At 44.4% G+C, this 25,968-nt stretch overlaps 1 protein-coding gene across 2 annotated transcripts in view; it reads left to right on the top strand.

Moving 5' to 3' along the window:
• The window catches only part of DOCK2 (dedicator of cytokinesis 2), a 526,535-nt gene that overhangs the window by 23,423 nt on the left and 477,144 nt on the right, over positions 1-25,968 (top strand). For both annotated transcript variants that reach the window (XR_009247240.1, XM_058677931.1), the window contains exons 2-8: positions 2,329-2,412; positions 12,038-12,078; positions 13,114-13,169; positions 13,663-13,759; positions 15,313-15,461; positions 21,277-21,412; positions 23,509-23,663. Coding sequence is in view for 1 of the 2 variants with exons in the window: in XM_058677931.1 (XP_058533914.1) it covers positions 2,329-2,412; positions 12,038-12,078; positions 13,114-13,169; positions 13,663-13,759; positions 15,313-15,461; positions 21,277-21,412; positions 23,509-23,663 (718 nt within the window). In the remaining variant the exon portion in view is untranslated. The remainder of the gene's footprint in view (positions 1-2,328; positions 2,413-12,037; positions 12,079-13,113; positions 13,170-13,662; positions 13,760-15,312; positions 15,462-21,276; positions 21,413-23,508; positions 23,664-25,968) is intronic.

The raw sequence follows: 25,968 nt of genomic DNA, 5'->3' as shown, positions 1-25,968 counted from the left end.
GCAGCTCCAGCCGTTGCGGCCACTTGGGGAGTGAATCGATGGATGGACGATCTTCCTCTCTGTCTGTCCTTCTCTCTGTGTATCTGATTTTCCAATAAAAATAAAAAATATTTGTCTTTCATATTTGCCATTTTTACATTTCACGCTAGAATTTCTGTTTGATTCCTTTTTGTAATGCTTGTCACTTTAATGATATTCTCTATTTTCTGAGGCATCATTCCACTGATTTCTTGTTCTTCTCCCACAGTTTCCTGAGCTGTGTGAACATGTGTAAGACAACTTAAAGTTTTTGTCTCATACATGAAGAATATGCCCTTTCTAGGGACAATTTCTATTAATTTCCTTTACCCTGTGAATAAGATACACTTTCTTGTTTTTTTGTTTTGTTTTGTTTTGTTTTTACTCTTTGTAATTTTGAGTTGGAAAAGAGGGCATTTTGAATATTGTACTGTGTCGACTCTGGGAAGTGCTTGTTTTCATAGCTGTAGATAATATTGTTTGGGTTTTCGTAAAGTGTTTGTGTGAAGACTGTATTGTTTGTTGTGTGTAGTCACTGAAGGCTCTTAAATATTTGCTATAAAAGAAAAAAGAAAGTCTGATCTTTGCAGCTGACTGTCTGTGTGGTGGGGCACACCTTCAGTGCTGAGTCAGGCCATTTCCAGCTCTGCCCTAGCCCAGCTTCCTGCTTGCTTGGAGCTTAAAGATCAGCCGGCGGGGAGAGTTCAGGGTTTCTCAGCTTTTCTCAAGAAGTGGCTGTCCTAATGCCTGGCTCTCTAAATTCCAGCTGTGTGTGTGGATATCTGTTAAAGCCCGTATTCTCTAAAGCATTTCACTCTTTTTTAAATTTACTTATTTTTGTTGGAAAAGCAGATTTACAGAAAAAAAAAAAAAGGAGAGACAGAAACAAAGATATTCCATTTGCTGGTTTCGCTTCTCAAATGGCCATAATGGTCAGAATTGAGTTAATCTGAAGCTAGCAGACAGGAGCTTCTCCCACGTCTCCCACGCAGGTGCAGGGTCCCAAGGCTTTGGGCCTTCTTCTGCTGTTTTCCCAGGCCACAAACAGGGAGCTGGATGGGAGTTGTAGCAGCTGGGACATGAACCAGCACCCCTATGGGATGCTGGAAGTCACGGGTAGAGAATTAGCCAACTAAACCTTCGTTCTGGCCCTATCACTTCAGAGGGATTTTGGTGGATTTTTTTTCCTTTTTTTTTTTTTTTTAATTTCCCTCCTCAAATTACTTTTTCTGCTCCCTATTGGAGCAGGTAGCTCCTTTTCCTTTGAAAGGTTTTGACCATATGTCTTCTGCATAACTGCTTCTCTGTCTGGAGTGAAGGGAGACAAAGAGAAGCTTGTTGGTATTCCTTCAGGGAATCCACAGAAAGGGTAAGACAACTGCAACAATACTCACTCTGATTCCTTCCAGTCCTGGGAAGCAACACTCAGGCTGCAGAGACTGGGAGCAGGCGGCGGGGCCTGAGCACTGCTCCGGCACAGCCTGATCTCCTGTTGTCCGAGGCAGAGTGGAGGCCCTGACGGTGTAGACAGGACTCAGATTTGTTCCTGGCCAACTCTTGTTCCCCAGAAACTGGAGGATCAGTGGGTGGGGGGCGTGTCGAGTCCTCATTTTATCACTGTCAACAGTTGGGAAATGGGCGTCTGTAATCTGAAGGAACTGGGAGTGGGGGTAGTCACAGAGGAAGCTAGACTTCGGAAGAAAAGATTTGCTTTGGGGAAGGCTAAGGAGCAGACTTCTCTAGCTGGAGGAACAAGGCGGGCTGAAGCTGGGTGGGAGGGAGACGTGGCTTCCTTGGACAGTGAGGATGGAATGGCTCTGGAGCCATGCTGAAGTCCTAGGGAGCAGCCTGAAGACTGTCGCTGTGGCTGGGGATATGCAAGCTGGATGCTGCTGTTTTTCGTGACACTTCATAAGCTCGTGACTTTGGCCAGAATGGTTACCTTCCCAGTCTCTCTGATTCCTCCTTTGGGAGCAGAATCCAATCTTTTCAGGGTTGCTGTGAGGTTGGAATGAGACGCTGTACAAGCATATTCATGGTGTGCAGTCTGAAGCCAGCTCATAGTACATGATATAAACAGCCTCCTTGTCATTGAGGCTGGAGTAGAGGAGGGCATATAGGAGGGTGATGCCTGCTTTGGGAGCCTGGCTGGGTCTGGATTGACTCCTGGGATCCGAAAGAGGTTTCAACGTTTGCTTCACTCTGTGGATTGCCTGGGTGTGGAATCGACTGAATACAGCGAGCTCAGGAAGGAGCAGATCCAAGGTACCTGGAGGTCTCACCTGATTGTCTCTCTCTGCCTTTTCACAGCCATATACAACTTTGAAGGCAATGGAGCTCCCCAGCTTTCCCTACAGATTGGAGATGTGGTGCGGATACAGGAGACCTGCGGAGGTGAGTCAGGACCCCAGAGCAGCCCATAGTACAGACCAGTCACCTCCAGCCCTCCCTGGGACCCCGCACTGGGGCATGTTGAAGTGTTTTGTTTTTGTTAGTGCAGTCAGCACTCCATGGCTGCAAAATCCTCTGCAAATTGGGCTGGACCGAGTAGGAGAAAACTATTGTATGTCTACTGACGGTGTACAGACATTCTTCTCCTCATTATTCCTTAAGAAACATAGTATCACAATGATTTATTCATCATTCCTGTTATGTCACATGTGATAAATAATCTCGAGATGATGTGAAGTATCCTGAAGGATTGTGTAGGTTACTGCAGTATTTATGTAAGAACTTGAGCACTTGTGAGTTTGGGCATTCTCAGGGATTCTGGAACCAGTATCCCAAAGATACTCTAGGGTAACTATAGTTAGTATTTATTGAACTAAAGTGCTTTCTTATTTGAGGGATTGACAATCTCTAACTGAGTGATTTTATGTTTTCCATATGCCACAGTCCTTAGATTGTCTGGGCCTGTGATTCCAAGGTCTACTTCTTTATTAGAATGAATACTTGTATAAGTGATGGAAAGCATTATTACAGTTTGGAAGAGTCTCACGTATTTTAAACCTGTTAAACTTTATGCAGAAGGGCTGTTGTGCATTGTGGTGTGGTTTGTGTAACACACAAAAGCACATAGACAGTAGGAGCCCATGCCCATCATCATGCTGGGAGTGCCATTGTGGCCAAAGCAGTGCCAACCCTTCGTGAAGCCAAGTGTCTAATTGGGATGTGTCTACCAAGGGTGGTAGAGAGAGTGTGGGGTGCTTGTAAAAATTTGCACTAAGGCACATGGCCTTGGACTTAGATGCCAGCGTTCTATGTCATCAACAAATGATGTTAGGAACCCGGCTTGCACATGAGAACCAAAAGGAGTAGGGTGGATATTTGGCACAGAGTCAAAGTGTAATTTGAGGTGCTTGCGTTGCAGGCCGGAGTGCCTGGGGTTGGGTCCCTGCTGCACTTCCAATGCATTGTACTGCTCATGCACACTCTGGGAGGCAGCGTCTGCTGGATCAAGCACTTGGGTTCCTGCCACTTTTTTGTGGAAGACCAGATGGAGTTCTGTGCTCCTGGCTTTGACCTGGCCCAACCTTGGCTGTTGCAGGCATCTGGAAAGGGAATAGGAGAATGCAAAATCTCTGTCTCTCTGTCACTCTGCCTTTCAAATACAAATACATTAATTAGTAAGACTTTAAAAAGAGAACCAAACAAATGAGCTGGGCAATGTGTCAGTCACATGATCAGGAAGAGTCGGCTACCCTTCTTTGGCCCTGCTGGATCACCACAGTTCTGTGTGCCTGTCCTGTATACATGGGTGGCACAGTGCTTTGCTGAGCCAAGGAGAAAGGAGAGAGTAGAGGGCTGAGTACCTCAACTGATCCACCAAAGAGGCCGTGGAAGGGCAGGCCAGAGGCAGGCTACTGTGAGGGTGTCATCAGCAGCAAGGAGCCTACCCACAGCAATTACATCTGGTCCTTTCCACAAACTGCAGTTTGTGATGATCCTAGGTACCCCTCGTAGTGTCACAGGCACAGGTCTTGCTTTCACTGCCACTGAACTGGCTGGTTCATGTATCAGCAACAATAAATTCTGCTTATTAGGATCAGTGTCTCTTCTTTCTCACTAATGTTTAAGCGTGTCTCACAATGTCCCTCTCCCCCACCCCCAAAGAATTGGAAAGAGTATGGGCATTTGAAATAGAAAATTCGTCCTTGCTTTTGCTGCCTGCTAGCTGCATAATCTGGTATAAATAGGTTCCTGTGCACTGGGTTTTCAAATGGGTTGTCATCACCTTCTTCAGAATTTCCTCCTGGACTTGTTAGGATAATGAAATGAGTGGAAGTGAAGAAGCTGGGGCCGCCATTGTGGCACAGCCGACTAAGCTGCTGCCTGCAATGCCCCAGATCCCATGTCTGAGTGTTGGTTTGATCCCTGACTGCTCTGCTTCTGATGCAGCTCCCTGCTCATGTGCTCAGGGAGGCCGTGGATGATGCCTGAATGCTTGACATACTGTTACTCACGTGGGAGTCCTGGCTGGAGTTCAGGCTACTGGTCTCAGTCTGCCTCAAGTCCTGGGTGTTCTAGGCATTTGGGAAGCTAACCAGTGGATGGAAGAAGGTCCTTCTGTCTTTCCCCTCTTCCCCCCTTTTTTGTCATTCTGTCTTTTAAATAAATTTTAACCAAACACAAGAGGCGAGCACCGTGCCTGGTTCATAGAAAGCGTACTGTGTTGGTCATTTCCATTCTTCTGTTATGTCGAGCTGCAGAGACCGGCCAGGGTATTTCCTTACAACAAAACCAAGGTCAATTGAAGGCGGAGGATTTGTTTGCCTGAGTAGGTGAGGTCATCCCTTCCTAGTCTCTTGAAGGCCTCTTTAAATTTACCCAGCTGGGGCGTGGCCTGGTGGCTAAGGTCCTCGCCTTGATCCCATATGGCCACTGGTTCTAGTCCTGGCAGCTCCACTTCCTCTCTGTCTCTCCTCCTCTCAGTATATCTGACTTTGTAATAAAAAAAAATAAAATAAATCTTAAAAAAAAATTTACCCAGCTGAATGAATAGGGGAAAAGAACAGCCTGACCTGGAACCTTGGGTGTGAATACTTGTCACCTTTTGCAAAGATAACATACTGCTATGGTGCAAACTCACACATCATTTAGAAGAGAACCCACTGTCGAACAGTCAAATGCATCACTGTATCTATGTTACATCTGACTGGCTGCCAGAAGTTGCATCAGTATTCTATGTTCTGATTCTAGATGTGGCAGAGTTGTATTGGGCAGTAGGAATTCCTCCCGCGAAGGACCACATACAAAAAGTGTTTTCTTTTTTTCTCCAGTTGCTTCTTTCAGTCAAGTTTGGTTAACATTTCTGCTGATGTGTAATGACATCCAGAGGCTTCAACTTCCTATCAGGGGTGTCACTCACTTTCTTCTTCCCTTTCCCCAGTGTCCATAGGCCCAGGGATGGAGGTAGCCTGGGATACTCTTTCTGAATCTGCCTTCTCTGCTCAACTAAAACCGAGATCAGCCACTTCACTGCACAAACGTCTTGGAATGAGTTGTCAGTGACTTCCAACATATTTGTGTGAAACTCCTGAAAGGCGCTTGCTTGGCAATTGGATGTAGTCATGGGGTTGAGAGGCTGTGCTATATTCTTCTAAGGAAACATTGTTCACCTACAAAGAGCCCTGTTTGTGTTTGTCGCTTGTATCCCAGAAACTGAGCTGGGAGGCTATTGTTTGGTGATAACACAGATCATTTAGAATCTTCTTTACAAGCCCGTCTGAGGGCATATGTGCTCCATGCTCTGTTACTTGCTTCTTGGCTCTTGCTTTTTGGAGCAACGGGGAAGGTTCCATTCCCCCCAGAGATATGCATGCTTTGCTGGGCTACCCTTAGTGGGGGGCAAAATGCAATACTTATTTAGTTTTTTAAATATTGTGCTTCTCAAGGAGCTTTTAGATCTCACCAGAGGTCAAACTCAACTAGAAAAAGGAGTGAAGGAGGAAACTGAAAAAGATTTTCGACTTGCTTTTTTTTTTAAAAAATTTTGTTTTGTTTTCATTGTTGCTGTTTTTCAGCAACGGCAGGACGTGAGACATGCCATTCTGAGACTCGCTCTTGCCACTGCCAGGCAGGGAGCGCTTTTAAGTCAGCTCTGAAGTTCAGCTGCAAAGTGTCCATGTGAGCAGTTTCTGAATCTGCCTCTTGCAGTGTGGTGTGTTTGTAGTTCGTGTAACGCTTCTATACTAACAACTTCAAGTGAGGGTGATCCTGACCCAACAAAGCTGTTCACTTTGACAGTAAGTAGGGACATTATGAACACTTACCCAGGGATCTTTTTAGAACACCACTTCACGAGGAGGTGGTTTTTTGTTTAGTTTTGCACCAGAGACAGTTCAGTGCGAAAAGAACTCATTTTCTTGGGTAATAACTGCTCCCTAATTGTAGGTTTATAAAGTGAGGTCTTCCTGCCTGCTGAATAAAGATGAAGCTAGAGCGTCAATAAACTACCATTATGTTGCCTTTGAAGCATGTCTCATTTGCTTTGTTGCTATGGAAATATGTTGAAATGACTTCAATAAAAGAAAAAAAATGATATTCCAAGTCTGTAAGTCCTAGAAATAAGGTAGAAAATACATCTCCTGTGGATTATGATTATTCTTCTAGTAGGTTTTCCTGTAAAGGACAGTATCTACTAATTTTTCAAGCTCTTAAATACTAGACATTGGGCAAATTCAGCATTTTACTTCATGTAACCTTCTCGTAAGACAAGCATTACCATGTTCCCGTTTTATAGAGGAGGGAATCAAGGGCTGGAAAAATGCAGTGGTGACTTTTTGGGGAGCACATAAGCAGTAAGTTACAGATTTTTAAAAAAATTTATTGTATGTATTTTAGGTTTATAATGTGATGTTTAAGGGTGTCTGTAGGCAGTAAAAAGTTGTAGTGAAGTGAATTAAGATGTCCATCATCCCACACTTACTCCTTCCCTTTTGATCTTCATTCTTGTACCATTTGGAAGAAATCCAAAATAAAGAGCAGTTGTACTAATTGGAGTCCTCATGTTTTACATTAGTTCTTTACACCTGTCCATCCTATGAATTTATAACTTTGTGACCTTTGATCTGCATCTCTCCATTTTCTTCCTCCAAACCCTGTGCCCCCAGCCTGATGCACCCCGTGATCCCTGGTAGCTACTGTTTTTCACTCTCATGTATTGCACTTAAAAAAAAAAAAAAAACAAAAACGGAGTACTCTTTACGAAGTGAAGATGTCTTTTTGTTTGGGTAGTTGTCCAAAGTGGGATTGCTGGTCACATGATAGCTGTACTTTTCATTTCTTTTTAGAATTATCCATATTGTTTTCCACAGTGCATAATGTGCATTCCCATCCATGGGTAGCAGGGTTCTTATTTCTATGCTTTCACAATCATTTGTTATCATTTGACCTTTTGACACTAATTCATGTAACAGGTATGAGGTAATATGTCATAGTGGGTTAAATGAGCATTTCCCTTAAAATTAATGACCTGCAACAATTTTTTTTCCAAATACCTCTTGCCCATTTTGGTCTGTGCTTTTGGGAAATGTGTATTCAGATCCTTTACTCATTAAAAAATATGTTTATTTCTTTGAAAGGTAAAGTGGTGAGAAAGCAAGAGCTAGAGTGAGAGAGAGAGATTCCATTCCTCAAATGGTTGTAAGGATCAGGGCTGGACCAGATAGAAGCCAGGAGCCAGGAAGTCCCTTCAGTTCTCTTGTGTTACTGTCACGGGCTCAAGCACACTGGCTACCTTCTGCTGCTTCCTCAGATGTCTTAGCAGGAAGCTGGATCAGAAGCAAAATAACTGGAACTTGAACACGCTTTCCAATATGAGATACTGGAGTAACAGATGGTGGTTTAACTTGCTGTGCCACAACGCTGCTCCCCCCGCCCTCCGCCACTCCAGTTTTAACTGTTTTCTGTTCTTGAGAAGTGGAAGTTCTTTCTACGTTTTGAATATTCACCATTTATCAGATATATGGTTGGTAAATATTTTCCCCCAATCTGTAGGATGCCATTTGGTCTTGTTGATTGTTTGCTTTGCTGTGTGGAAGCTTTGCAGTCAGAGTTGGCTTTCAGATCTTTACTGAGATGCCCACCTGGTCTGTCAGGTGTACTGTTTTCATTCTTTCTTCATTAAATTTTGCTGGCATGCTTTCTGCTAGAACAAACAAACCAACAGACCCCACAAACAAAACAAAACAGCTGCTTAGTATTACCCACTGATAGATATCAGCTTCTATGTTACCTTAACATTAAAGAATTCATTATATAAGAAAGTAAAAAGTCCATTCAGGCGCACATCATTCAGATTCTTGTTTCAGACATTTCTTTAATAAAAGTTTCAGATGCAGTTGAAAAGCTGTTTTTATTCCTCTCCTATTTCGTTGTTCTTCTTTTATCCATGTTACAGGTATCATTTATCATGAAATTGTTATTTTTTTTCCTTCCTCAAGGTTTAGTGCATTTACCTTAAAATATTTAAAGATATATTTAAATACAGTCATCGATGAGGCAGTATTTTTTCCTTTTTGCAGGTGAAAACACTGAGGCTTGAGTGACATAACCGAATGTCAGGTTCTTTGGAAATGGGGGAGAAAGGACAAAGTCTCCAGTCTTAAATTGTTCTCTGAGGTTTTGGAATATTTTTGATTTTTCCTTTTCTGTCCTGACTCCACAGTGGTTTGAGAATTTGGGAGTTCTTGATTTTGGAGTTAGGAAAGGAACATGAGTTGAACAATTGACACTTCATAATTTTTAAAAAGTTATTGTACAACAAAAAAGTCCCTTTTCTCCTCTCCCTTCAGGATGCATGTCACAGTCCAGGCTGTTGTAATAGTACACCACGGGTCAGATGGCTTAAATAATAGAAATTTATTTCTTGATGTTCTGGAGACTGAGAAGTCCAAGTTCAAGGCATGGACATATATGGTGTCTGCTGAGGACCCACTTCCTAGTCTGAACTTGAATGTGTTCTTATTGTATCCTCAGATGGCAGAGGATGCAGAGGGGAAGAGAGGGTGCAAGCTTTCCTGTAAGGGTACTTAGTCATATTTTGAAGGGTCTACACTCTTGACCTCATAAACTCAAAATAAAGTTGTGCTCAGGCAAGTCCTGGGCTATGATAATTGTTGTGTAAAAGTGAACTCCCCTCTTTTTATAAGATTTATTGATTTTTATTGGAAAGACAGATTTACAGAGAGAAGGAGAGACAGAGAGAAAGATCTTCCATCCACTGGTTTACTTCCCAAATGGCCACAATGGCTGAAATTGAGCCAATCTGAAGCCAGGAGCTGGGAGACTCCTCTGGGTCTCCCACATGGGTGCAGGATCCCAAGGTCCTGACCCATCCTCCACTGCTTTCCCAGGCCACAAGCAGGGAGCTGAATGGGAAGTGGAGTAGACAGGACATGAACCAGCTCCATATGGGATTCCAGCCCTTGCAAGGAGAGGATTAGCCAGTTGAGCCATTGGGGTGGGCCCACAGTGAGCCTACTTTTGATCACACTGTCCTTATCTTGGGGGTTTTCCCCTTGTGTGTCAGCTATTGTTGTTTGCCCAGTCCACTCTTGGAACAGTGAGGTAGAGGTGCATGATGGGCAAGTTAGGGAGTTGCCATCAGCACCAGAGGTCCAGGACCCAGCAGTCTTGAGGGTGGTCTTGGTACAGCTGCTGCGTTAGACATGGATTTGGATCTTGCTAAAGAATATTGGGATCTCTCCTTCAAGTCTCACTGCTATAATCTGGCAAGTGGAAATGCGCTAAATTTTTCCTATAAAATCACTCAAGCTTTGTTTATGAAAACGCTAAAGCAGTGCTGTGTACCTAGTAGGTGTGCTATCAGTGCAGCTTGGCCTTGAGTCTGAGGAGCCAAGATGTGGAGGCTGGGGGCAAGTGTCAGCAAATTCTTGTGTTCAGAAGTGAGCTGAAGCTTTGAGAACAACAAAGCCTCCAAAACAGGTACTTGTGACTAAGTATCAGAGGTCAGGGCAGGTAAATGCTTGGATCGAAAAAATCAAGGCACCTTGAGAGGCCTCCTGTCATAGAGATGCAGAGGAGGGCGTGATCTCAGAGTGATTGGGGCCATGGGTCTTGCCATTGTTTTCCTATATTTTGTGGGGGATTTGGGTGATCTAGAGTTACACATACTTGTGCTCTGTCCCCGTTAATATGATTTCACAGCTTTGGGTGCTGACTTTAAAGTCACGTGGTCTTGACTGAGCCATGGATTGATCTTGACGTCAGTCTCAACTTTTTTTTATGTAAAAATTGGAATGTTAATGCCTAGTTCAGTATTCCTATGAGAATTAAAGGAGAGTGCCCGTTGCACACTTAGCACACAACTTTGCATGCCTCTTATGATCAGTGAATGATGGTTAGTAATAATATTGCAAAGCTGTATTCCTATCTTGCTGGTGGGAGGGGACAGGCGGTCCTTATGTGGCAAGGATTGCCTCTCTGGAAGTCACATGATCAAATTTCATGTCAGCTACAGCAGCCCTGAGCTATGTGACCAGCAGTGAATTGTCCAATCTCTGTTTCTCTCTGTTTAATATATAGAACTGCTGCATGCATCCTAATTGATAGGATTGTCATGAATATTAATTTACAATGTTAAAAAAATTTTTTTAAAAAGAGCCAAACAGGGTTCCCAGCACATAGTAAACACTTTAAAATTGTAAGCACCACTGTTAATTGTTTTAGTAGCTAATAGATGTTTCAGTTGCTGAGAAATGGAAACATTAGAAGAACAATAGACTCCTTATTCCGTGAGTCCAAAAGCACAGTGTGACGGCTGTGTATGTTCGGATCTTAGTACTGTTACTATTAGCTGTGTATCCCTGGTAAGCTCACTAGGTGTCTCTGTGCCTCCAGAAGACCACTCATCTGTTAGGTGGGATCATGGCAGTCCATACCTCAGATGTCTGTGTTGGAGCCAGCAGCCTTGCTATTCAGTGAGTGCTGTAGACCTGAGCTTCCCTCTCTTCCTTTCTGTTTTTCCACTCTCTGTCCCTTCTATCTTCTTTCCTTTCTGTCACTTCCTGTTGCTCAAAATAAGACCCCCGGTTTCTTTAGCCCTGTCTTTCAGGCCTGATCTTCCTTCTGGCTCATGACTTTTCATTTTAAGTTGCTGGTTTGGGGGCTCCCACGTGGGTCTGTTGCATTCTGGCAACAATCTGTTAGCCCAGTAATGAGAGTCTGCTAATGAGGCACCCGACAGACGCTTTTTATTTACCGAGATGACAAATGCCACTGCTTGACTGTGCTCAAATCGTTTTAAAGGCCAGCACACTCATGGTAGTCATCAGTACTTGCTGCATGAAAGTTCATTTGGCCAGAGAGTTGCCTGAGATTTGGATTTCTATTAATAAAATCATTTTTTAGATTTCTGTCTAATAAAATTCCCATCCCTTTGCTTGTCTCTGACCTCACATTTGTGTGTGTGTGTGTGTGTGTGTGTGATGACTAACTGCCAGTCGCAATACAGTGGTTAGAGCTGTTGAGTATAATTTTAGGATGCTTGTCGGAAGCCGCAAGCCTTTATGTATCCAGGAGGCAGGAATTGAAAAACGTACAGTTGATCCTGGGGCCCACCTGCCTGAACATGGGGCCCCAGGGCAAGCGAGGCAAGTGAGTGGAAGAATTGGGAGGGTCTGCAGAGTTGGAGGGACCTGTTCTCTTTGCTCTTTCTCGACACCGGTCAGCTAGAACCAGGAGACTGGAGGAAATCCTGGCCAGTGTGGCTGAGTCTCTTGGTTCTTCACGAAAAGAAAGGGAAAAATTACATCTTTGTGTGAAATCCCTGTGGTTTGAAGCTGTTATGCTGAGATGTTGGCAACCAATTCAATAGATTTCAGAACACTAGACTCCCTATCAGGTGTCTGAAAGCTGTTTGCAATAATTTCTTTGCTGGTAAAAAACAAACAAACAAACAAAACCCAAACAAACAAAACAAAGACAAAACACCACCATCCAGCAGAAAATTTGTGAACTTGCATCAAAGACCTGTTTCTTTGTTTTCTCTTTGCAGATTGGTATAGGGGCTACTTGATAAAGCACAAAATGTTGCAGGTAAGACTTTTCATTGTCATTAGGGACAGCACTGAATATCTGTACATTGGCTGGCCATTTGTCTAAGCAATTCTTTCCCACCTTTGCTTCCAGGCCATAACCATTGTCCCCTCCGTGTGTCTGACCACAGGACACACGGAGAGAAGAATGGCACTTGCTCTGCTTCCACTTCCTTCCCTTCTCCCTTCTTCTTTAAGGCCAGCCTCTATGTTCCCTTCTCCCTGTACCCTTTCCTGATGATTACTCTCCTCCCTGACTCTTGTCTTCCTTTGGAGTTGTTGGGGCATTCATTTGCCTCCTTAATTATACACTTGGCATGACACATGGACAGGACAGGCCCTTGTGTCTGCCTCTCCGGGTTCTCTTGTTTTCAGCCCCACATGACACATACTGTCATCTCTGTAAGAGCAGGCACCTGTTTGGCTCATCTGGTCTTCACTCATGGTGTGTCTAGCACAGAGACCAGATGTATCTGGTGTCCACCGAGGTTTCAGTTAGGAAGGAACTTCTAAATACTTGATTAGCTTCTCATTAAATGAGCCAAGCTTTTGGAGCAAGGGAATGGTAGAGGCTGCTTCTTTCTCTCCTGATGTGTCATTGTTGAGAGGCAAGACCCTGCTCTGTTCTCTCCAAGAAACAAATGCAAAGAGAAGAGGTCTGATGAGCCCTGATCATGTACCTGTTCCCGACTGTGAAGGGCAGCTACCTTCCTGGAGGCGGGCAGGAGAAGGAGAGAAGCAGGGCTTTTTGTCTCAGTCAACGTCAGTGGCTCAGATCATCTTTCAAGGAATGTTCTCCTCTTGCGTACCAAGGAGGATAAACATCTCCAGTGGGATTGGAACATCCTTTAGATTCAGATTCTGATCCACTGTGGGATTTAGAAATAGCTAGACCTGAGCAAGGCAGTGCAAAATGCTGCTCCTGCTCTGTCTGCCTCTGGAACGATTCTTAGTGATTTGGGGATGGGGGGTGGAAATCATAGTGACCTGGAATAGGGATACTTCTTTTGATTTTATTTTGTTTTCTTTCCAACAGGGCATTTTCCCCAGATCTTTTATCCATATCAAAGATGTGACAGTTGAGAAAAAAAGGTATCTGACTTTCTTCACCAGGTCTGGCCCTTAGGGGGTTCCTGGAACTTTTTCCCATTGACTGTGAGCGTCTGGCTTGGTAGAGCTGCAGGGTGCTCCTCACCTTCTCTGTTGCCCATGTCTATTTGTGAATCTTTCCTTCCCTGGATATGACAACTAATCCAAACTCGTTCAGGTTCAGATCTGATTCTGGGGGCAGGGGAAACCTAATTGGCATGGAGAATTGGACTTTTCCCTGTAAATCTCCTTTGCACTTTATTAAAGCACATGAATTCTGAATAATGAGGAAGCGTATACTCTCAGGAAGGAGGATGCTAAAAAGGAAGTCCTGTGTGCTTCTGTGATGCAGTTGGAGTGGCTGTTGGAGGCAGTTCAGTCTAACATCAGCAAGGGCCCTCTTAGCAGCTGTGATTGAATGTGAACTTGTCAGCATTGATTCTAGTTAACAACTGAGTCTCAGCTCAACAGCGTTTTTCTCTCCTGTCTTCACTAGAAATACAGAGAACATCATCCCTGCAGAAATCCCTCTAGCCCAGGAAGTCACAACAACACTCTGGGAATGGGGCAGCATCTGGAAGCAGCTGTATGTGGTAAGATCCCAAACTCTTCTTCCTCGGATGGAAGCATCTGTAGTTGTCAGCTTGGTCCACGTTTGGAGGTTAGCCTGGAGCAGGGCAGGCCAAGGTGGCCTTGGTGATATAGCAGAGCACACGTGACTATGTATGAGAACATCAAGGTCCAGAGAGGTGAGGTGATGATCACAAAATCAGTTGTCTAGTGCCAGAACTATAATAAGTAGAATTTGGCGTGATGTGTATGTTATCTAACTAGTGCCAAAGTTTGTCATACTTTGGTCTCTGTTCAAAAAATGAAGTTCTTTCTGGTGGAGTTTTTAATAGACACAGGGGAATTGATGTAGCAATCTGCTGATCATACCTAGGGACATACTGTTTTCATGTATTAGTTAATTGATGGTTCTCATCCTCAGACCCATGAAAAAGTGCCATTTTTGAAAAAAAAGGAAAGAGTGCATCATGCATGTGTATTCCTTGTCCTGAAGCAGACCTGATTTTACGTCCTTCTTTGATGCTTCGGGACTCTTAATGAAAGCAATCAGCTAAGCAACCCATTAAGCTGAGAGTGAAAATGTCAAACATGGCTTACCCTGTGCTTATAGTGCCATGCGTACCTGCTGGCGTGTGTGTCATTTGTAGGCTTTTCTTTGTTGATGTGCACATTTTATGACATGTGATTCTTTGCACCCTGGCTTCTCTAAGTTCTCTATGATCCACTAGGAAGGTTTAGAGGCACATGATAGTCTTGTGGCTAAACTGATTTTGTGTGCCTGTCCATTACAGCCTTTTAACATATCGCATCCACATGTGTGGTAGAGACTTGGCATTTTCCATTTGAAATCTTGGAGTGGCAAGTCCGTCATGCCTTTGATGCTAGTCAAGAAATCCTTAAAACTCAATCATTTCAGTCGCTTCACCTGTACCACCTGTGTGATGTTTACTTAACACCCAAATGGACTCTCTTTTTGGTAAAGTTGAGACAGCTTACATAAGAAACTTCATGGCAGGCTACATCATTCCAACCACAAATGTGCAAGAGGTGTTAAGACATGTTGCTGTGAAGTTATAACTTTCCCTTAGTAGAATAGTAGATTGAGCATGCAACAGAATCATGGCATGGGGACTTAGGTCGGTGCGATTTCATATTGTGCCACCAAGAGTCATCTTGCACTCCCCCCTCCCATAGGCCATGTTTGGGAATGCTGACCTAGAAATTGTCCTTTGTCACCTGAGGAATGGTCCTGGTTCCCAGCCTATAATGGCCTATGCTCTGGGTTCCCCCTGACAACAGAGGTTCATGGCCCTCCTGTTCAGTTAAGTCTGTTTGCAGGAGTCAAGAATCACCCTTCCTGTAGCTAAGAAGTCATTGGGTTTATGCTGTCTGCTTTTGGAAAACTTCCGTGGCCCAATGGCAAGAAGTAGATTAGCAACTACAACCACTGCTTAATCTGGGAGGGATGCTCAAGCTGTGGCCCTTGAACAGGCTCACCTGCCTCAGGCACAGTTTGTTAAATTGATGACTGGGCTCCTGGGGTGCAGATGAGAGCAAATTGTTTCTTGTTTCCTAGGCCAGCAAAAAGGAGCGTTTCCTGCAGGTGCAATCCATGATGTATGACCTGATGGAGTGGAGGTCCCAGCTCCTCTCAGGAACTCTGCCCAAAGATGAGCTGAAGGAACTGAAGCAGAAAGTCACGTCCAAAATCGACTATGGCAACAAGTAACCTCTCTCCTCTGAAAAGCAGCTTTCCTCGCCCATACATTCCCCCTACCTCATCACTCCTACCACCCCTGTTTTCTCTTCCCCGCCCCAGAGAGAAGCTAATTTGTAGCAGCGAGTTTGCCACTTTCTGTTTGGAAGAGGACTGCTAGCAGCAGCTGGGCTGGTATCCCTTTGTCATCTCCCCCCTGGGACCCAGGGACATGCAAGCTGAGAGCGGACACTTGCTTATGCAGTGCTTATTATTGGGCTGAGAGATTTAGGACATTCATTTAACCTGCTTCCGAGGGACTGGGCAGCACAGTCACGCTGGGGCACTTTCAGCTTAGATGTCATTTCATCCCTGCATCTAGAAGACTCTGCTTTACATCCCAGCGTGAGACTTTCTGTCCCTTTCCCCCTTTTTCAGTTATCCAAGCCACATGCCATGGGCTCACTCAAAAGCACAGAAACAAAAGTCTTGCCAGAAAGGGGGAAGAGAGGCAGCAATTAGTTGTCATTGATGGCTAGGAAGTTAAAGGAGAAAATGAAACAGTTTTTTGAGGGAGAGCAATCAATGGATGATAATAGCAGAGCTAATAATATTATAGCTAACACTGAAAGCTCCTATGTGCCAGGCTTGGTGTTGACCATTTTACACGCCTTGTTTCATGTGGCTCTCCCAAGGCTTCCATGGGGAATGTGCTTTTTTTTTTTTTTTTTTTAAAGATTTATTTTATTTTTATTACAAAGTCAGATATACTGAGAGGAGGAGAGATAGAGAGGAAGTGGAGCTGCTGGGATTAGAACCAGCAGCCATATGGGATCAAGGCAAGGACCTTAGCCACTAGGCCACGCTGCCGAGCCCGGGAATGTGCTTTTGCTAGTCTCATTTTACCAAAGAAATCGAGGCTTTTCAAAAAGCTTAGGTCACTCGGCCAGAGTTGCACAGTTAGGAAGTGGAAGAGCCAGAATTTAGACCCAGGTGGCCTAGCTCGGGGTCAAAGTACCTGGGCCTCACTGTCCATGGATGGAGTTTGAGAATTCTCAGGGCATTCTTTCTTGCTTGCTTTCTTGAATGCCCTCCACACACCCATTCATTTATTTTGTCCCAACTTAAAATCATTGGATTTCTTTTCTGTTGGCTTTGGGGCTACAGAAATAATAGTCCCTGTGCACAACAGTATCCTAGTCCTTTTAGTGGGAAAAGCTACAGGTGAGCTGATGGCTTGTATCCCGATAAGTTTGTGGACTTAGGAAGCACAAGCACTCTTAATTTGACATGGAGAAGGAAGTCCAGGGAGGTTTCCTGGAGGTGGTGACTTCTGAATTGAAATTGGAAGGATAAAGCCATGTGATAGTTTGTAAGGGTGTATGAGAGAACCTGGCATGTTTGGGAGGCTGCAAAGCCTGGGACTTTGGAGGGGAAGCAGAAAGAGCTCACTTGATAGGAAGATTTCTCCATAGCCAGTTGTCCTTGTCATGGGTGCTGGGATGAGAACACACAGAAGAAAGTCAATGAATCCCCCTTCCAGCGGCCTGCTGTCCTGGGAGCATAGTCCGTCTATTAGATCCCCTGATGGCTGGCTGGCATTTCCAGGGCTGCTTACAAAGCACACCATCAAGAATGGACAGGGAGGTTGGTCACATAGCCACTCTGCCGTGCCTGCAGTGGCCTCTTTAACTGAGTCCAGTTGCAGCTGGGAGCATGGGAAGTGACGGTGGTTTGCTCATTGCCATCTGCCTCCTTCAGATGTCACTTCCTCAACAAGGGATCCTCGGAGGAAGGATCAAGGATGGATGAAAGGATTGCCACACAGGAAAGCCTTCCCTTACCCACCCTCTCTTGAGTCACTGGCTCTTGAAGGTCCTTAAAAGGCATCCAGGAGAGCAGTTGTCTCCTGCCTGGCCCACCTTCTTTGCTGTTCTGGGAGCTTCCCTCAGACAAGGCCTCTGTCCCTGTGCGCAACCAAATCTGCCCACAGCAGGTGTTCAGAGAGCGATAACTGAATGGCTGGGGGAATGGTTGCGTTGGCAAAGAAGGCTCTGCAGCATCTGCCTGACCAAGCCCTTTGCTTTCAATCTCAGTTTCCTTTAGGGAAGTGACAGATGTCCTGCTGCGGAGACGGAGGCCCCGAGCCAAGGGGCCCCTGGCTTCTTGCTTCCTGTCTCTGACAGCTTCAGAGGGGAGAGGCACTAGGCACTTTTGTGCTGGCCTGGGGGCCTAGCATTGGCCAGAGGATCAGGAGCAGTAAAAGGGGACACTGACCTGTGGCTGTGAGGGTCAGAGAAGTGTGCAGCAGAATGGGTTCATCCATGTTATCCCTCTTTTGCTCCCATCTTTCATTCACACAGCAGACTTGCATTGCACGCCTGCTAGGCTCCAAAGGTTAGATCAGATGCGGAATATAGTCTTTTTATTTTTATAACAACAGCAACTATTAAAAAAACTTGCACTGAAAAAAATGCCAGCAGTAAGATCAAATGGTCACCCATGCAGTGCTCACTGTACGCCAAGAGGCTAAGTTACACACTCTCACATGAGACCCAGTTTGTGAGGTAGGAACTATTGCCATCCCTACATCTCAGATGGGAAAACTGAGGCTGGCCCAGTGATTAGGCAGCTTTTCCCAGGATGCAGGGGGCGTGGCAGCAGAATTCAAGGTCTAACTGCTGTGTTCTGCTGCTTCCCAGACACTGTGCGGGGTTAGTAAGGGAAGTAGAGATGCCATTTTTCATGATACACTTTTTGCACATATGCTTAATTTTTTATTTTTTGGTACTCAAGCAACTCATACTTTTGATTCTGTTTCTTTTTTTTTGTAAGATTTATTTCATTTTTTATTGGAAAGTCAGATATACACGGAAGAGGAGAGACAGAGAGGAAGATCTTCCATCTCCTGATTGACTCCCCAAGCGGCCGCAATGGCTGGAGTTGCGCTGATCCAAAGCTAGGGTTCAGGAGCCTCTTCTGGGTCTCCCATGCAGGTGCAGGATCCCAAGACTTTGGGCCGTCCTCAACTGCTTTCCCAGGGCACAAGCAGGGAGCTGGATGGGAAGTGAAGCCGCTGGGATTAGAACCGGCGCCCATATGGGATCCCGGTGCGTGCAAGGCGAGGATTTTTTAGCCACTAGGCTACTGCACTGGGCCCTTGATTCTATTTCTTCATGAACTTCATGAAGGCCCCTCATAAACAGACACCTTGTGTGGGACATTGTATAACCCTAGGAGAGGAAGAGGCCTGGGCAGGAAGGTGACAGGAGGCCAGGCAGGATGAGAAATTCTCTAAATCTAACAAGGATGGCAGAGGCACTCAGAGAGAGAAGGAACAAACATGAAGGGATATGAGCTTTGAAGGTGACCTTGGAGAGGAGGGCACGAAGGTCGCTAGGGACCGGAAGCATGAGGACCCAAGTGTCAAGTGCCAGAACCTGGATTTGTGTAGAAGGTGATGGGGAGCCATGGCGAAAATCATTTCTGTGTTCTATACTTTGATTTTTAAAAATACAAACATGTATTGATGTTGCTTTTGAGAGGATGTAGGACAGGATTAGTCCTGGGGCAGAGAGAGCTTTTTGCTCTGTCACTGTCTTGAATTCATTTTGTCACTTCCTTGAACAGACAACAGCATCGGGGTTACAACCTGATGAGAAAGTATCAGGAGGCTCGTCTCCCTTCCATGAGTGGCCACCAAGTTCCAGATGCTGCTGTCCTGTTACTGGACATACTCTCCTGGCCCTGGGCCATGGGAATTCTTCCCTTCTCCCCAGAGTTAGGGTGGGATGGTCCTGGATAAGTTCTCTGGGATCGAAGGAAGGAGAAGATCCTTGAATGACTTCTCCTAATCTCAAGCTAGTTGCACCTAAGGGAATGTTTTATTCAAATAGTTTAGAACAGAACCCACTTTGATAAATTTTGAGGAGAAAGAGCTAGAGAGATCCTGGCATTAAATTATGTATCGGCTACGCTCTGTCTTTTCTAAGGTCACACCAGCCTCTCTGCTCAGCATTAGCTGGATGCTGTTGTTCCCCTGGCTTTGCCTGCCAGGCAGTGTGGCTGTACAGTATTATGAGTCACATCTGCCTGGGAGTTAATTTCCTAATGAATGTGGACACATGGGTGAGCCCAGGCTCCCATCTGTTTGCATTTGGTTGAGGTGTGAGAGATGTGCCTCTCTGTTCGATTCTCAGACAAGAAATGAAGACCCAGTCTCCTTCATTTGCCCTTGCTGCCCATCCAGAATCTCCTGCTTGACACTGGTGTCCAAGCAGGAGCGCTGCCAGTCTTCCTGAAACCCACCCGCATCCCCTCCACCCTCCTTGATGGGATGAGTAGCTGAGGTTCTCCAGCTCAATATCAAAAGCAAAAACAACTTCAAGTTAAAGCCTTTGCAAACCTGCACCCCACCCCTATCCCATACCCTGCTCCTAAGCTCTCCCTATCCAGGAAGCAGACCCCACAGAGGTCAAGAGCACAGTCAAAAATGTCATCTTCATTGTTACTGGCTATGTGTCCTGCAGCTAACCAAATTGCCTCTTTTGCCTAGTCTGTTCACCATAAATTAAGGTTTTTAAGAGTACCCCCCCTTTGGATTGCTGGGAGAATTACATGGGCTCATGTGTGTCTGGCAATGTATACAAACTCACTTTCAGTGTTATGTGAGTGCCCCTGTGCTCAGTGCCGCTGACGCTGAGCAGGATGGCAGGTGTGGCGCCAACAGATCAGTTTCAAGCAGGGAAAATCATGTGACAAAGCAGCTGAAAAACAAGCTGTGGATGTTGTTCAATAGATTTGAGGTTGTTGTGTGTCCCAACTACCTTTTTAAAATTTTTTAAATGAAAAATGTATTACTGCCTTCTCTCACCCTCCTCTCTATATATTTACTAAAACGTTAAACATGTGGAGACAAGTCACATGTCTGCTTTGATCTCCTCCAGCTCCCAGGCTCTGATCATTCCTCACAAGTGATTTGTCTTGTAAATTTGGACCTGGTTTTTTTTTTTTTTTTGCTTATTTTTTTTATTCTTATCCATGTGCCCAAGCAACAAATATGGGTTTTTTTTGTTCTTTTTGCATGAAACATATTATATGCATCTTTGCACACTTGAATATTTTCATTGAGATATGTCATTAATCATATCGAAATTACATATTCTAATCTATGCTAGAATATTGTGTCAGCAATATCACATTATTTAGCCATTTCTTTTATGAGAGAAGCTTTTTTTTTAATCAGCTTTTTAAAAAAATGTGAACAATGCACTCACAGAGTCTTTATTGGTGTGTGGGTTTTTTTTTTTCTATTTAATATGACAGGAAATAGCATGTCTTTAAAAATCACACATGTTGACCCAGCACCTCTCAAAGAGGCTGCTAGACCAATGTGTACTTTCCCTAATGTGTCTGAATCTTTTTGTTAAAGATTTACATATTTGTTTTGAGAGAGAGAGGGAGAGAATTCTTCCATCTGCTGATTCACTCTCCAATGGCCACAGTGGTCAGGGGAGCTTCTGCTAGAACTCTAACGTGAGTGTAGGAGCCCAAATACTTGTGCCATCTTTCACTGATTCCCCAGGCACACTAACGGGGAGCTAGGTCAGAGGTGGAATAATTGGGATATGAACTGGCATCTATTTAGGATACCAGTGTAACAAAGCAGCAACTTTACCCACTATGCCACAATGTTGGATGCATATCTAGGTCTTTTGGAATAGAGTTTTTTTATGTGACACTATGATCTTAAGTTATCACTTGAACTTTTTGGTAAAAAAAAAATGTCCCACCATCATCCGAAAGGCCCCCATTGAGGTATCTTCATCTCTTTTTGCTTTTCAGAATCCTTGAGCTGGATCTAATTGTCAGGGATGAGGATGGAAACATCTTGGACCCTGATAATACCAGTGTCATCAGCTTATTCCATGCCCACGAGGAAGCGACTGATAAAATCACAGAGCGAATCAAAGAAGAAATGGTGAGCTTTGGCCAAATGAGGCGGGCATTTAGCACATCATAAACTTAAAATAATAGGCTCATTACCCAGACTCTGAATTATTCAAGGACCATCTGTCCTATGAACTGAGAGGATGAGGAACCACACGTGTTTTATTGTGTTTTTATACTCAGATCTGTAACTCATTCAGCATCTGTCCCGCAGGTAGTTAAATGCCAGGCACATTTCCTGATTTCATGATGTTTTTAGACTCTAGAGGCAAGAGAAAGCAAAGATATTAAAATAAACCCAAATAAATTGCTGAGGAGACACCTGAATAAATCAATGGTACCTGTTCTGGGAAGACCTAGGGACAGGGTGTCCTAGGTAAGGGAGAGCAGCAGGTGCAAGGTAGGACTGAGATAGGACAGAGTTCTGAGTATTTCAGGAGGAAGAGGTCCAGTGTGAATGATTGTGTGATCAGTGGCGAGTGTAGGCAACGAGCAGATGGAGGCCTCTCTCAACAGGCCTGGAAAGGGGTTAAATGTTGCAAGTCTTGTGAGAAACTAATAAAAAAAATATTAAAGAATGGTTAACATAATTCAATTTATATTTTTACAAAAGCGTTTTACCTACTGTGCAGCATTTGAAAAATAGTATTATTTTTAGATGGTTTGAGGTATAATTTTCACAGAGTAAAATCACCCGTTTTAAGCTATAATGAATCTTTGATGTCATGTTGAATAGACCCTATGACAATCCAGACAGAAAGGTTGCACCAGGCAAATGTTTTTCGTGCTCCCTCCCCATCCCCAAACCCAGCAATTCCTACTTCGCTTTCTGTCACTGTAGCTTCACCTATTTTAGAGATTCATATAAATAGAATCAGAGTGTTAGCTTTTTGTGTTTGACCCGTTTTACTCAGCGTGCTGTTTTTGAGGTTCAGGTTATTGCGCATATTAGCACTTTGGTCTTTTTCATTGTTGGGTTGGTATACCACCGGCCCATTGTAGGTTTATGTATCACTAACTGATTAGTAGCTTTCAGTTTGGGTTATTGTAATGAATGCTGCCATGAACATTGGCAGACACATCCTTGCACAGACATGTCTCAGTCCTTGCAGTGGGATTGTTGAATAGCATATGTACAACTTTTACATTGTATTGCCATATTATTTCCCAAAGAGATCATCCAATTTTCATTCCCATCAGCAGTAGAGAGAAGTCCAGCTGCTCTACGTTCTTGCTGGCACTTGATATTGTCTTGTTTATTGTGCTGTTTATAGTGACTGTGCCATGATGATCAGTGGTGCTGAATGAGACTTCACATGCTTGCTATCTGTATCCGTTTGTACCTTCTTTGTAAATTGTTCCAGTACTTTACCCAGATTGGAATGGTTCTCTTTACAGTCAGTTATAAGAGTTGTATATGTATTCTGTATACAAATTCTTTATCAAACGTATGCTTTGTCTGTTTCTCCCAGCCTGTGCCTTACTTTTTTAGCTTAAACATCTTTTTTAAAGATTTACTTATTTTTATTATAAAGGCAGATTTACAGAAAGAAGGAAAAACACAGAGAGAGGTCTTCCATTTACTGGTTAACTTCCCAATTGGCTACAATGGCTATTGCTGAGCCAATCTGAAGCTAGAAGCCAGGAACTTCTGGGTCTTCCATGTGGCTTCAGGGGATCCAAGGACTTGAACCATCCTCTGCTGCTTTCCCAGAGTATAAACTGGGAGCTGGATCAGAAATGGAGCAGGCAAGCACTAACTGATAGAAGGTTAGCCTACTAGGCCACTGCACCTGACCTAACTTTTTCATTTTCAAAAATACATCTTTTAATAAGCAAAATTAATAGTTTTGATGAAATGTTTTTTTAAAATAGTTTGTCCTTTCTCTGATACCTGTTTATGAGAGATTGAGTCATTGGTGGTATTTCCCATGATAAGAAGATGAAGGCCCAAAACAGTCCAAGCAGCTTGAGTCAGATTATAGTAATGGGGCTGGGTGTAATGCTGATGCTTTGGGGCTTTAAGCCTAAGTGGCTTTCAGTCATATCCTGGGCTACCTGTCTTTGTCCCGAGTGTTACTGTTATAATTCTCACTGTTGCCCTCACCTTTTCCTTCCATCTCTTAGACAAAAGACCAGCCAGATTATGGAATGTATTCCCGCATCTCCTCATCCCCCACCCACAGCCTCTATGTCTTCGTGAGAAACTTTGTGTGCAGAATTGGGGAAGACGCTGAACTCTTCATGTCACTCTACGACCCCAACAGGCAAATGGTCATCAGGTAGGTGTCTTTGGGATGGATCATGCAGATTCCCTGCGGGTGGGAATTTGGAGTCGGCAGTGCAGTCAACATCTCTTCTTTCCAACATCACGTGTGGCGCGGACTCCATTTGGGAGAAAAACAGACTGACCCCGAGTGTAGAAGGCTGGAGAGAAAGGGAGTCGGGGGGGGGGAAGGATTACTGGCCACCAGATCATTCCCATAGTGGGGCTAGAGTTGCAAAGTTTTGTCAGTAGGATTTAATTACCAAAAGACAAGATTCAGACAAGTAGCACTGGGTGTAATAAAAATACCAAGTTTTCGAATGGTAAGTAAGAAATGAATAGTGAAAATCTATATCCCAGAAGATGGAGAAAAAGGGGGGAATCCCTATATTTACAAAATTGCATCCTGGAAAATAATAAAAAATAATTTTAAGAGAGAGAGAGAGAGAAAGAGAGAGAGAGAGAGAGAGAGAGAGAGAGAGAGAGAGAGAGAGAGAGAACAACTGCAGGTCTCCCATGGCAGCAATGGGCTAAGAGCGCAAGGTCTGAAGTCTGTGTGGGCTCACACCATGGCCTGCCATGTCCTCCTTGTTGACCTTGGACAGGTGGCTAACCTTTCCTAAGGCTGTGGCTCACATTTGTGATCTCTGAGTGCCGACCTTCCAGGGTCATTTCTTTCATGACAGATGAAAAGCACAGCCCAGGGCCATGATGCTTGTGCTTCAGGCAATAGTGGCTAATACTTTGGCTCCTTTAATTATTGCTCTTGGAAATGAAGACAGTGAGGTCCCTCAGTTTCTGGAAGGAATAACATCATAATGGTTCTCCAGGGAAGAGGTTTGGGTGCACCCCCACCTGCACTGCTGGACCCCTGCCTCTATTTGTGGCTCAGGATGTCATTCTCCCCACAAGACCACCTCTTGTTTCTTCCAGTAATATTTTACAGCAGCATGGAGTTTCATATTTCAAGTTACAACCTGATGCCTTAGAATGGAGCTAGAGCATGATTTCTCTTCCTTTATGGCAAACATGGAGAAAATCGTATCTTTCTAACATGGTTACGATGACTAGATGAAATAATATAGGATGCCATGTGAACTGAGGTGTGCTGTAGTCCATAATGGCTGTCCTGGAGACTTATGAGCTGGGAGGATGGGTTGGATACTGTCCATCTAAGAAACCGACCTGAGAGCCACACCTGATCCTACTGGATCCTCATTCCTCTGTACTCTGAGAGGGAGAACACGTGGCTCAAAGAGGTCAGATGACTTGCCCCAAAACACACATATCTCTAAATGGCAGAACTGAGATTTATACCCATGTCCACCTGACTTGTCTTCTCGCTTTAGTCTGGCCCCAGAGAATGAATTATCTCAAGAGTCCTGAATTGTTGTCACCCAAGTTTTCATGCCACTCTTCAGAGTGCACCTAATAAGTGTGAAGGCAATTGTGCTAGCTCTCTTAGAACCCACTTTGAAGCACATCACATCTCATAGGCCCCTTGCTCTTCTTTTGCTGCCAAGGCAGCTGTGCGTGAAAAAGACACTTTCTGCCTCTAAGGAAACATAAGAACTCCTCAAGGCCACATTGACATGGGTGCCTGGTCTACTGGCTTCTTCTGGTGGTACACAGTCCAAATCTGCTTTGTGGAGGGAGGCAGTGGATCAGTGCTAAGGCAGCTCTGTGCTCTGATGTACCATGTTGCATGATGTGCTCAATGGGGTGATGTGTCTTAGGGTGATGGTGACATGGAGCAGCTCTCTATCAACCAATAGGAACATACAGAGACAAAGAGATGACACTAGGAGGGGCACGGGGTTTGGAAACCCACCCTGTGGCAGCTTGAGTCTGGAACCCTTCTCTTTTTTCTAAGAAACCTTCGCTCCTGTCTGCCCTAGCTGGAGTTGATGTACAGTGAGCAGCAGGCAGGTGGAAGCATCTGCTGGCAAGGATGTGGCTGGGTCCAAGCTCTTGATGTTGAGCTGAATTGTGCTCAGATCCTCAGTCAATTTCTGAAGAAATGTGGTATGAGAAGTTTAAAGAGAAGTTATGTAAGACTATAAAAAGCAGCAGCTCAGGCATCAGGCCCCATGGTAAGGCCTCTGTCAGGCCAGTCTCAGGGAGGAGTTGGAGCCCTCCTCCCCTCCCTCTAGTGAAGCTGTCATTTCGAGAAGACTTCCCTTACCATCTGAGGGGGTTGTGATCCTTCAGATTGTCAAACACCAGGCCTTCCTGTGCAAGGATGGATGGGCCCAGCTCAGACCTTGGAATTGCTTTTCTTAGTTATGATTATATTTTTTCTTGGAGAAAATTGCCAGTCC

Source organism: Ochotona princeps, chromosome 19 (assembly GCF_030435755.1).
Source record: "Ochotona princeps isolate mOchPri1 chromosome 19, mOchPri1.hap1, whole genome shotgun sequence".
In the NCBI taxonomy this organism is placed as follows: Eukaryota; Metazoa; Chordata; class Mammalia; order Lagomorpha; family Ochotonidae; genus Ochotona; species Ochotona princeps.
This window is presented reverse-complemented; position numbering and strand designations above follow the sequence as displayed.